Source organism: Chiloscyllium plagiosum, unplaced genomic scaffold (assembly GCF_037043375.1).
Source record: "Chiloscyllium plagiosum isolate Xiang-an unplaced genomic scaffold, Cpla_swu_hap1 HiC_scaffold_2, whole genome shotgun sequence".
NCBI classification, from domain to species: Eukaryota; Metazoa; Chordata; class Chondrichthyes; order Orectolobiformes; family Hemiscylliidae; genus Chiloscyllium; species Chiloscyllium plagiosum.
In genome coordinates, this window is record NW_028270140.1 from 91,142,984 (window position 1) to 91,154,985 (window position 12,002).

The window sequence follows — 12,002 nt, forward strand, 5'->3', positions numbered from 1 at the left end:
TTCTAGTCCCTGAAAAATTTAAAGACAACGCACCACACTGCATCTCAATTACAGAAAATGACAGGAACAAAAATGGCCTACAAGCATTCATTAGAAAAAAGTGGGAGGTAAAGACCCTCTTTCTGTGTTAATGACACCTTGATAGCTTTGACAATGGGAGAGCAAAGCTCAGATTGTTTCAATTGTAAACCACAATCAGCTGTCATATGATTGAAATCCCACTGGGGATGTCTATTTGTACAATGAGAGAGTCTGCAAAATGCAACAGTAATATCAGAAGAGCACCATGCAGAATGCAACAGGATCTCTCCCTCACTCTGTGATTCTTTAGCTTTAGTCCTAGCTCTGTTATATTTCAGAATACATCACTAAGATAGAGGATTTTTATTTCAAGGAACTTCAAGTGCCACAGCATGCAGCCAGTTTATCCAGGTGAAACAAAAAGGAGGTTGCATTGACCATAAAATGTCAACTTTCAGAACCACCTGAGTGAACATATATTTACCGCTTAATAACTTGAATTTTCTTCAACTCTTCTTCCCCCAACCCTATAATTTGCTTTCTTTTCCAACACTTATGTGCATGCATGTCTCTCACCCTCTCTCATAGAATTCATAACAGGTTAATCCTTTTAATCAATTTTATTTTTTAATCAAGGGAACATTCACAAAGAATGATTTTTGGTTAACTTGACAAATCTGGCTGGCTTATTTCTTCATATAGACTTGCAAGGTCAAGAACATATTGAAACGTTAAAAAAAAAAATCAGAATTTGTTAAAAGTTCAAACTTTGTTATAAATAACCTCAGGACGAGGAGAGACACATTTATTTACCCTCTGGACTCTCATTATAACCTTTTCAAAAGAGGGTTGAGAAAATGATAATGAGCAATTTCAGAAGGTCATTGACAAATTGACCAAATGGGAGATGAATTTCTATGTAGAGAAATGTGAGGCAATGTATTTTGGTATAAGAAATGTGAAAAAACAATACAGGCTCAAACGGTGCAGGGGTTTGAACCTTGAGGTGCAAGTACTTAATTCTCCGAAGGTTGGCAAGTAAGTTGAAACAGTTGTTAGGAAGACTTATGGGATCTTTAGGATTTGGAGATGCTGGTGTTGGACTGGGGTGTACAAAGTTAAAAATCACACAACACCAGGTTATAGTCCAACAGGTTTAATTGGAAGCACACTAGCTTTCGGAGCGATGCTCCATCATGTGGTAGTGGGTCTTTACGTTTAGTAATAGAGGCACAGATGATAAGGGCATAGAAGTACACCTCTGCAAATCATGTGGTCTGACCAATATAAAGTAGCATGCTCAGTTCTGGGCACCTGATTTAAAAGGAAGGACATTAAAGTCCCAGAGAGAATGTAAAGGATGATATTAAAAATTAGGGCTTTGAGATAGAAGGAAAGATTAGAAAAATTGGGTTTATCCTCCTTGGAGCAGAGAAGATTAAGAGGTGACCTTATTGAGGTGTGCAAAATTATATAGAGTCATAGAGATGTACAGCATGGAAATAGACCCTTCAGTCCAACCTGTCCATGCCGACCAGATATCCCAACCCAATCTAGTCCCACCTGCCAGCAACCGGCCCACATCCATCCAAACCCTTCCTATTCATATACCCATCCAAATGCCTTTTAAATATTGCAATTGTACCAGCCTCCACCACATCCTCTGGAAACTCATTCCATACACATACCACTCTGCGTGAAAAAGTTGCCTCTTGGGTCTCTTTTATAGCTTTCCCCTCTCACCTTAAACCTATGCCCTCTAGTTCTGGACTCCCCGATCCAAGGGAAAAGACTTTGTCTATTTATCCTATCAATGCCCCTCATAATTTTGTAAACCTCTATAAAGGTCACCCCTCAGCCTCCAACACTCCAGGGAAAACAGCCCCAGCCTGTTTTCCCTGGAGCAGGGAGATAGTGAACTGGTACAGTTGAGAACAAAAGAAAAGTCAAATAGTCAGGCAGGGACAAAGCAGAGAACAAGAGAGGACTGATCAATTAAACTGCATTTATTTCAATCCAAGAGGCCTAACAGGGAAGGCAGATGAACTCAGGGCATGGTTAGGAACATGGGACTGGAATATCATAGCAATTACAGAAACGTGGCTCAAGGATGAACAGGGCTGGCAGCTTAATGTCCCAAGATACAAATGCTACAGGAAGGATAGAAAGGGAGGCAAGAGAGGAGGGAGAGTGGGGTCTGATAAGGGATAGCATTACAGCTGTACTGAGGGAGGATATTCCTGGAAATTCATCCAGGTACATTATTTTGGTGGAACTGTGAAATAAGAAAGGGATGATCACCTTATTGGGATTGTATTACAGACCCCCTAGAGGGAAATTGAGAAACAAATTTGTAAGGAGACCTCACTTATCTGTAAGAATAATAGGGTGGTTATGGTCGGGGATCTTAACTTTCCAAACATACACTGGGACTGCCATAGTGTTAAGGGTTTAGATGGAGAGGAATTTGTTAAGTGGGTACAAGAAAAGTTTCTGGTTCAGTATGTGGATGTACCTACTAGAGAAGGTGGAAAACCTGCCCTACTCTTGGGAAATAAAGCAGGGCAGGTGACTGAGGTGTCAGTGGGGGAGCACTTGGGGCTAGCGACCATAATTCTATTAGTTTTAAAACAGTGATGGAAAAGGATAGACCAGATCCAAAAGTTGAAGTTCTAAATTGGAGGAAGGCTAATTTTGATGGTATTAGGCAAGAACTTTCAGAGGCTGATTGGGGGCAGATGTTTGCAGGTAAAAGGACAGTTGGAAAATGGGAAGCCTTCAGAAATGAGATAAGCGTCCAGAGAAAGTATATTCCTGGTAGGATGAATGGAAAGCTGGTTGACTAAAGAAATTGTGGGTTTTGTTAAGAAAAAGAAGGAAGCATATGTAAGGTATAGACAGGATAGATCGAGTGAATCCTCAGAAGAGTATAAAGGCAGTAGGAGTATACTTGAGAGAGAAATCAGGAGGGCAAAAACAGGCACGAGATATTTTGGCAAATAAGAGATAAGAAGAATCCAAAGGGTTTTTACAAATACGTTAAGGACAAAAGGGTAACTAGGGAGAGAATAGGGGCCCTCAAAAGTCAGCAAGGCAGCCTTTATGTCGAGCCGCAGGAGATGGGGGAAGATACTAAACAAGTATTTTGCGTCAGTATTTACTGTGGAAAAGGACATGGAAGATATAGAATGTAGGGAAATAGATGATGATATCTTGAAAAATGCCCATATTACAGAGGAGGAAGTGCTGGATATCTTGAAACGCAAAGAAGTGGAGAAATCCCTAGGACCTGATCAGATCCTTCCCCTAGGCTCTGTGGGAAGCTAGGGAAGTGATTGCTGGGCCTCTTACAGAGATATTTGTATCATCAATAGTCACAGGGGAGGTGCTGGAAGACTGGAGGTTGGCTAACGTGGTGCCATTGATTAAGAAAGGTGGCAAGGACAAGCCAGGGAACTATAGACCTGTGAGCCAGACGTTGGTGTTGGAGGGAATCCAAAGGGACAGGATGTACATGTATTTGGAAAGGCAAGGACTGATTAGGGATAGTCAACAAGGCTGTGTGTGTGGGAAATCATGACTCAAACTTGATTGAGTTTTTTGAAGTAACAAAGAGATACCTTGGAGTGCAGGTTCATAGCTCCTAGAAAGTGGAGTCGCAGTAAATAGGATAGTGAAGGCGGCGTTTGGCATGTTTTCCTTTATTGGTCAGAGTATGGAGTAAAGGAGTTGGGAGGTCATGTTGCGGATGTACAGGATATTGGTTAGGCCACGTTTGGAATATTGCATGCAATTCTGGTCTCCTGTTGGAAAGATGTTGTGAAATTTGAAAGGGTTCAGAAAAGATTTACAAGGATGCTGCCAGGGTTAGGGATTTGACCTATAGGGAGAGGTTGAATAGGCTGGGGCTATTTTTCCTGGAGCGTCGGAGGCTGAGGGGTGACCTTATAGAGGTTTATAAAATCATGAAGGGCATGGAGAGGATAAGTAGACAGTCTTTTCTCTGGGGTGGGGGAGTCCAGAACTAAAGAGCATAGGTTTAGGCCGAGAGGGGAAAGATATAAAAGAGACCCAAGGGACAACTTTTTCACACAGAGGGTGGTACGTGTATAGAATGAGCTGCCAGAGGAAGTGGTGGCGGCTAGTACGATAGCAGCATTTAAAAGGCATTTGGATGGGTAAATGAATATGAAGGGTTTGGGGGATATGGGGTGGGTGCTGGTAGGTGGGACCTCTGGTCGGCATGGACTAGTTGAACCGAAGGGTCTGTTTCCATGTTGTACATCTCTATGACTCTATTTGAAACTCAGTTTAATCACTTCCGCCTTCTTAATATTCAAATTGTTTAACTACAGAGTCACCCATAACTTCATAGAGACAGCATGAACTCCTCTTTTGAATTAGTGTCTCTGCTATGCAAAAATGATGAATAATTTTTCCAAGATTCTTCTTGTGAGGAAGTCTCTTAGTATCACTACCTTTGTATATTTCCACTCCAAGCTTTGCCAGCTTTTACTGGCCATCAACTAATCCTTTATCCTGTGATCGGACTCCAAAATGCAATGGCACAAAACCTCCTGGAAGCCTTCTAATATTTATGTGGAACATATAGCATTTTTGACATTTTAAGAAATTAGATATTCTCACCCTAGCTCTAATAACATTAAATCTTGTAAGCTAGGAAGAACAGTATATGCATTTGTGGACTCAGAACGTAGAGCCATTCAGATAGCCAAGGTAAGCAACCAATCACAGGATGACAATTTCTGAAGAGGATTCAACTTAATATTACAATAATCCTATATAATCAGATCAATACTTTATGAACCAGAAGCAAAATTAAATTTATGGTCTTGAACTAACTAGGAGCAATGCAAACCATAGGTGTGGATCCATGGAATCCCTAAGTCTTGAAAAGGATCAAAAAAGGAGAACTTAATCGAAACACAGGCTCAACAAATGGAAAAAACTAATGTAGTCACAATTTGAAATTACCTGTCAGAAAGGCGAATGAATACATGTACAAACTATAAAAGACAAAGTAGTACTGTTGTTAGGAAGCATTTTGCTCAAAGATCATTGACAGATGGAAATCTTTCAAGTCGGGAAACAAAAGTAAAATCTGAAAATGAAGGGGAGGAGAACATGGTAATAGCAAGACTGCAGATTTCTAAGGAAGGAGGAACAACTACCACTATAGTTAACTGTGTAGGAAGGTATTATGGTAACACATATCAACCTTAACAAGCACAACAGCTGAGAAATTCCCAATTTATGGAAACAGCAAGTATAGACAGTTTCCCACATGCATATTCCACTACAAAGCCAATTAGAATTTTCAGCATTTCTTCCTTATGTGCTTATTTTTAAATCTGAATTTATCTTAAAACACAAGGACCATTTGACAACTTTATAATATTTTTAATAGAAACATGCTGCACGTAAAACTCAACTACATCAAATTTGACAATATCAACTTCCTTAAATGCTTCATATTTATTCGAGAACTAATAGGATAAATTTCACCCAAGTGGAAAATCATCTTCAGTTTTCAGAAAACTGAGAAGTACCTTCATGTTGAATGCCTCTGTCTCTAGCTGTGTCAGATGGCTTGAGTTGTCCTCTAATTCCTGTCGCAGATTTGAATTCTCCATCTTAAGTGCCTCTACCTGCTTCAGCAGCTGATCATATGAAGCTGATGCAGCCATTCTGAACTAGACACTGACCTGTTTAAAAACATAAATATATTAACTACACTCCTATCTTTATAACATTTTTAAACAAAACGGACATCATTTATAATATGCTTATCAAAAAAGCATATTTGAAATACCAAGATTTCAAGTTACTCACAACACTTACCATTTAATGATAGTGGATATAAATTTTGATATAATTTCTTCCCACTGATTTCCTTTAAATTACTGCTTAGCATTTGATGTCCAATGTTTAAACCACTTGGAACATAACTATAATGATGGCACGAGGAGAAAATCAAGTTTATTGTCATTTTTACGTAACAGAATTCTGCCTCTTTGTAGGCATTATGTAATTTGATGGGCTGAAAGGCCTCCATCTCTACTTGTCTTATCATACTTCATATAGAAATCCATTAGAAATTTGGAAAGCAAGGCAAGTTAAATAACAACTTGGGCCCAAAAGCCCATTCTTTCATACAACATATGCAATCTATATCAAGATTGACTTTGTTCTATTGATTTAGCTGGTGATGAATTTTTACCAGTTGTACAGATGCTTGGTTAGATCCAGCTGCATTCAATTTTGAGTAGCGCACTAGGAAGGAAAGAATAACCTTGGAATACTGCAGTATCATTTCAGTAGGTCTGACGCTGCTGCCTCACAGCATCAGGGTCGTGGGTTCAAGTCCCACGTGCCTGTGTGGAGTTTGCACATTCTCAGTGTCTGCGTGGGTTTCCTCCGGCTGCTCCGGTTTCCTCCCACAATCCAAAGATGTGCAGGTCAGGTGAATTGGCCATGCTAAATTGCCCACAGTGTTAGGTGTGTTAGTCAGGGGTAAATATAAGGTAGGGGAATGGGTTTGGGTGGGGGGGCGCAGCGTGGACTTGCTGGGTCAAAGGACTTGTTTCCACATTGTAGAGAATTTAATCTAATCTAAGGTCTGTACCCAGGTTAGGAATTTTAATTTTGAAGACACATTGCAAAAACTTGGGTTATATTCCTTCCAGTTTTGAAGGTTGAAGCATAAAGTGATAGAGATGCTAAAATTTTATTAAGTAGGAAGATGCTGTTTCGTCTGGTGGGGTAAATAAAAATAAAGGGGTACAATCTTGAAAGTAGGGTCGAGCCATTTAGGCGCCAAATCAGGAAGCATATTTTCACTTCAAATTTACAAAAGGCGCTGGGCTAACTGAAATTTTCAAGACTGAAACTGTTAAGATTTTTTAATGAAGTGAAGATACCAAGAAATAGTGAGCGAAGTTTGATAAATGGAGTTGAGGGTGCAAATCAGCTATGATCTAACTAAATGGTGAAACCAGTTCCAAGAACTGAATGGCCAACTTTGGTCAGATCGCCTTCATGGCAAACAAAAACTGCAAACATAAACATATAACCTCAGGGAATTTAAAAAATACATTTAGAACAATTTTTAGTAATAATCAAATGAAATACTTGAATATGGCAAAAGAAACTTCAATATATCAAATAATTGCATTCCAAAATGCTACAAAATCTAGACATTTTACTTAATGATTTTTTTATAATGCCATTGATTAAAAAGTGCCTAAAAACATTCTCCTCGATGTGAAAAATATGAATATTACTACTTCACTGTCATAAAAGAGGATGCTAATACATAACATTCAGTATCTATATAGTTATGGACCAGACCAAACCCCTTCAAAATACATCAAGCAGATAGTTCAGACCTTAACAGCTTACACCAATGCCCAAACGAAAGCAAAACTATAACTGTGTGAGCATGATTCCTCCCACTCATGCTTTTGTCTAATTTAAAATCAACAACTCAAAGCTGTTTACCCACTGTTTCTGAAGCAGACATTCTACGAGTGTGGCAACACCTCTCTGCAAACAAAACAGCACAGAACAAGTCTCTCTCAAAGGCACAGTATCATCACAATATAACATTACCACCCAGTCACTTTCACAAAATTAAGAATATGAAGCCAAATATTAAGCCAATAATTATTCCCAAAAAGAAACTTCAGCTTACATTATTTGGAGTCGGCATCAAGCTTATTTTAGCATTAGAGGGCCCCCAACTGAAATTAGCACTCAGGTACTCTCATGAAACATAATACCGAACGTTCACTAATGAGCAGTGGTAAAAATATCAAAGACCCATTCTGTGGCAGATTTAAATATCTAACTGTAATACTGAAAAATAAAATCAATTATCTTGTCTAATTCAACAAAATTAGAAAGACATCTAAAACAATTAACTCAAAATTAACCCCTAAAATATAAATTAAACTGCACGACATTCATTTGAGAAAGAGGCCATGATGCAGAAAGTCTCTAAGAACAGAAGTTAACTGATGATAGCAAACTTAAATCTAGATTTGGATGGATGGATTTAGAATGAGTCAGAGTCAATCATTTCCTCACAGAATCAGACCTTTTGAATTCCTCCAACGTAATCCCAAGCAGTTCATTTCAGCCCTTGAAAACTTTTTTCTTTCATTTGTTCATTTATATTTGTGCCTTCTCTTATATGATCCTTTCACAAATAGGAACAGTTTCTCACCAGCTATTCTGTCCAGATGGCTCATGCTTAAATCCTGTATTAAATTGCTTTTCAATGTTCTCTTCATTGTTACTGCCCTCTTCTGTAGTCTTAAATAATCACCTTCCTGTTCTTTACATTTTTCTTGTAATTCCACGTCCATTTATGTAACCAATGACATTTATAATTTTCCAAGGCAAGTAGGAAGTTTTCATTTCTCAAGACAATTCACTTTGAAGGGAATTTATTTTATGCAGTGCACAAAATTACAAATCAGCTGCGAGAGCAGACTACTTGAACTTTCATGCCTGTTCCACCATTCAAAATAATGGCTGACTTTATTTTAACCACAGCTCCCCATCCCTGCTTACCCACAATAACCTTTAACTCATATGTTTATTGAGAATCTATCTACCCCTGCTGCAAAAAAAAATTCAAAGGTTTTGTTTCCACTGACTTTTGAGGAAGAAAGTTCCAAAAGACATTCAACTCATCTGAAAGAAAACAAAATTCTCCTGATCTGTCTTAAGGATGTGACCTGTTGGTTGGATGATTGGTTTGCGAAGCAGTGTGATGCTAACAGTGTCAGTTCAATTCCCATCACTAGATGAGGTTACTATGAGGACTCTGCTTTTTAACTTCTACCATCTGCAAAGGCAGAGTGGTCCTCAGGTGAAGTCACCACCAGTTGTCTCTCTTTAATGAGAAAGCAGTCATATTGGTCTGCTAAGACAATGCTGTTTTGACCTGTGATCTCTGGTTCTACTTCTGACCAGAGGAAGCATTCTTTCCACATCCTGTCTCAGGATTCTCTTACCATTCTAAACTGCCGTGGATACAATATATTAACTACTACATCATGAAAATTTATTTGCTGCAACAACCTTTCATGTAGCTTATCAAATGCGTTCCAAGAATTCTAAGTACTAATATCTATTGGTTCTCCTTCACCCATAGTGCTCAGGGATATGTAGTTTAGGTACATTAGTCAGGGGGTAAATGTAAAGTAATGGGGGATGGGTTTGGGTGGGATACTCTTTGAAAGGTCAGTGTGGACTGTTGGGCTGAATGGCCTGTTTCCACACTATAGGGATTCTATGATTCTAAAGTAAATAGTCTCAAAGTTTTCAACCTATCTTTATAGCTGAAGTTCTTCTCTGGATCCACTCTCAATCTTTTCTCCACTCTCTCCAATGTCTTCTCTTTCTTCCTGTGCCATGGACTGGAAGCATTACTCCACCATTACTAAGATCCTATATGCCTCATAAAATGCTTAGGACATTTCAATATACTACACAACCAACAGATAAATTTTGAATGACAGCTTTTTCAAAAAACAAACCATAGTTAATTTCATAAAGTACAGCTCCATAACTGTAAATGGAACAAATGGCCAGTTTACATGTCTTTTGGGTGTTTATATCTTTTGAATATGGGTCATCCAGACACACACAAATCACTGCTCTCCTTTAAATGCTGTAATGGGATATTTCATGTTTACCTAACCTGTCAGTCTTGAGTCGCCTTGTCCAAGATTGTACCTCTGACATGACAGCACTTAAAATTCAGCCGAGATTAATTGCTGGAATAGTATATGGATCCAAATGTTTTTTGGGAAGGAAATGTGACCTAGATGGGCAAACCAAGGCTTTGAGAAGGACAGAGCCTGAGAAATAATGAGGTAAATGAAGGACTGTGCAATGTCACATCATCTTTAATCTGTTAAAATGAAGACAAAATAATAGGATAGACTGTTGCTAGTTTGGGAGAAAGGTTAGTTATCAACGGAACTCTCCTCTAAATTCACTGCCCACCCTAACTATCTGCCTTAATAGAAATGCTGCTAATCATACTCATGGTTTGTCCCTTGACCTTTCTGTCCCTGGTGCTTCCCTAATCCCTTAGTCTCTACATAGAATTGTAGACCTTTGATCACATGTAGAAACATACTCCTTCTAACCCTGCTCCCTGACATGCTCATCACTGGGAAAATAAAGACTCTCCCTGGTCACTTCCAACTAAACTTTTCAAATCATAGCCATCAAGCTATTGGACTTATTCATCACAATACTTCTGTAACACAAGTTTAACCACACTCGCTTTTCTCTCCATGGAATAATTACTTTCAACTCATTCAATAATGCTACATGACCTCCATCTTCACTTCGTCAACTCCAAGAACTGCAGATTGGTATTTTGCACATGACTAATTCACCAGGTTGGCAAGATTCAGTCAAGCTCCATGCCCATGTCAAATGCTAGCTACTCCAGAATCATCCTGGCTTATTTTCTGCACTACCAATCATCCCTGAAATCCTGAGCCATTCAACATATGCTGCTTTCCCCCAATATTTGGGGAACCAACCAAAATCTATGCTCAAACCTGACTCCACATAATTTTAAAACCTATCAAATCTCGTCTGAATCTTTTGATCTCCTAACTTCTCCAATTTATCGGCATAGCTGAAGTCTCTGATCCCTGGAACTCTTTGTAAACTTCTTCTGCACTCTCTCCAATGTTCATAATCCTCAAGTTGAGGTCAAACTAGTGATTTGTACAAGTTGCGCATAATCTTCCTGTTTTTGTCATCCAATAATAATGCCCAAAATGTTTTATTAAAACCTTCCGCCTGTCCAATCATCTTAAATGTACACAGACACCCAGGTTGTTCAAAGCAAAAAACTTGACACACATTGTAAGTGCAGATTACACAGCCGCTTGTTCAATCAACAGTGGAAGCATTGGGGTATGTAGCAATGGATTTCTGGTTGGAAACAATTAGCTAATTGGTCTATTCAATAAGAACTGGTTATTGATAAGAAAGACCGATAGCTTGCAATTGGTGCCCAGCTGAACAGCTTGGGAGTGTGGATATTTTGTGGAAGCCATGTGATCTCAAGGGCAGTTCTGCAATAAAAAGACACCTTGAGCCTCAAAAAAGCCTGCTTTTTCTTCCCTCAGCAGTTACTGCAAACTGTGGCTCTTAATCAGTGAGCCATAGACTGCATATGAGAGATAGCAACTCTATCATCTATAAGCAAGTGAAATATCTAGCAAATGAGAATAGATGAGTAGAATGTCCCAACAAATCAAAACAGGGACAAATGAACTGCCTTCCTAGTCTTTCCCTCCACTCATTGCAGTCATGTTTCTATTCCTTTCTATGTCTGTATGTGTACGCACACGTATATTGGGAGGGAAGAAGAGTTTATATGGAGGTTAGATTTTAAGTAGATGATTCATAATTACTTATCATAGCTAGAATCTATTTATTTAGAATAAATAAAGTGATTCTTGTTCACTATAGAAAGCTGGTCTGTATTTTCTCTCTGCCTGGATCTAAGTGTCGAGTAAATTGGGGAATTTTGCATTCCTTAAAGAAAATCTTTAATTTTTACGACACCAGGAGTAACAGGATCGATTTTTAGCATGTTATCCCAGTTAGGTGTAACAAACTAAATAGAATAGGTATGCCATATAGCCATTCAAATCATAGCTGATGCGATTACATCCTCAACTCCAATTTTCTTGTCTGTTTTTCATAGCATCAACTTCCTCCAGGTCAATCACCTGTCTATCTCAATAACCTAACCTTCACAGCTCATGAGGCTGAAAATTCCAAAGCTTTCTCTGATCCTCAGAGGAGGAATTCCAACTCTATTCCCACCTGAAATGAGACAAACACCAGCTTTTGGAATTATGTCCCCAGTTCTAGAATCCCCTACAAAGGAATTCTTAGTATCCACATTGTCA

General features: G+C 38.8%; 1 protein-coding gene across 4 annotated transcripts in view; it reads right to left on the reverse strand.

Moving 5' to 3' along the window:
• apc (APC regulator of WNT signaling pathway) overlaps nucleotides 1-12,002 on the reverse strand; it is a 199,985-nt gene that overhangs the window by 115,879 nt on the left and 72,104 nt on the right. For 3 of the 4 annotated variants that reach the window (XM_043710645.2, XM_043710626.2, XM_043710636.2), the window contains exon 2: nucleotides 5,592-5,747. In XM_043710645.2, the coding sequence (XP_043566580.2) occupies nucleotides 5,592-5,729 (138 nt within the window). In that variant the 5' untranslated portion in view covers nucleotides 5,730-5,747. Of the gene's footprint in view, nucleotides 1-5,591; nucleotides 5,748-12,002 lie in introns of those variants that run through there. The other variant, XM_043710671.2, reaches the window with a different exon arrangement.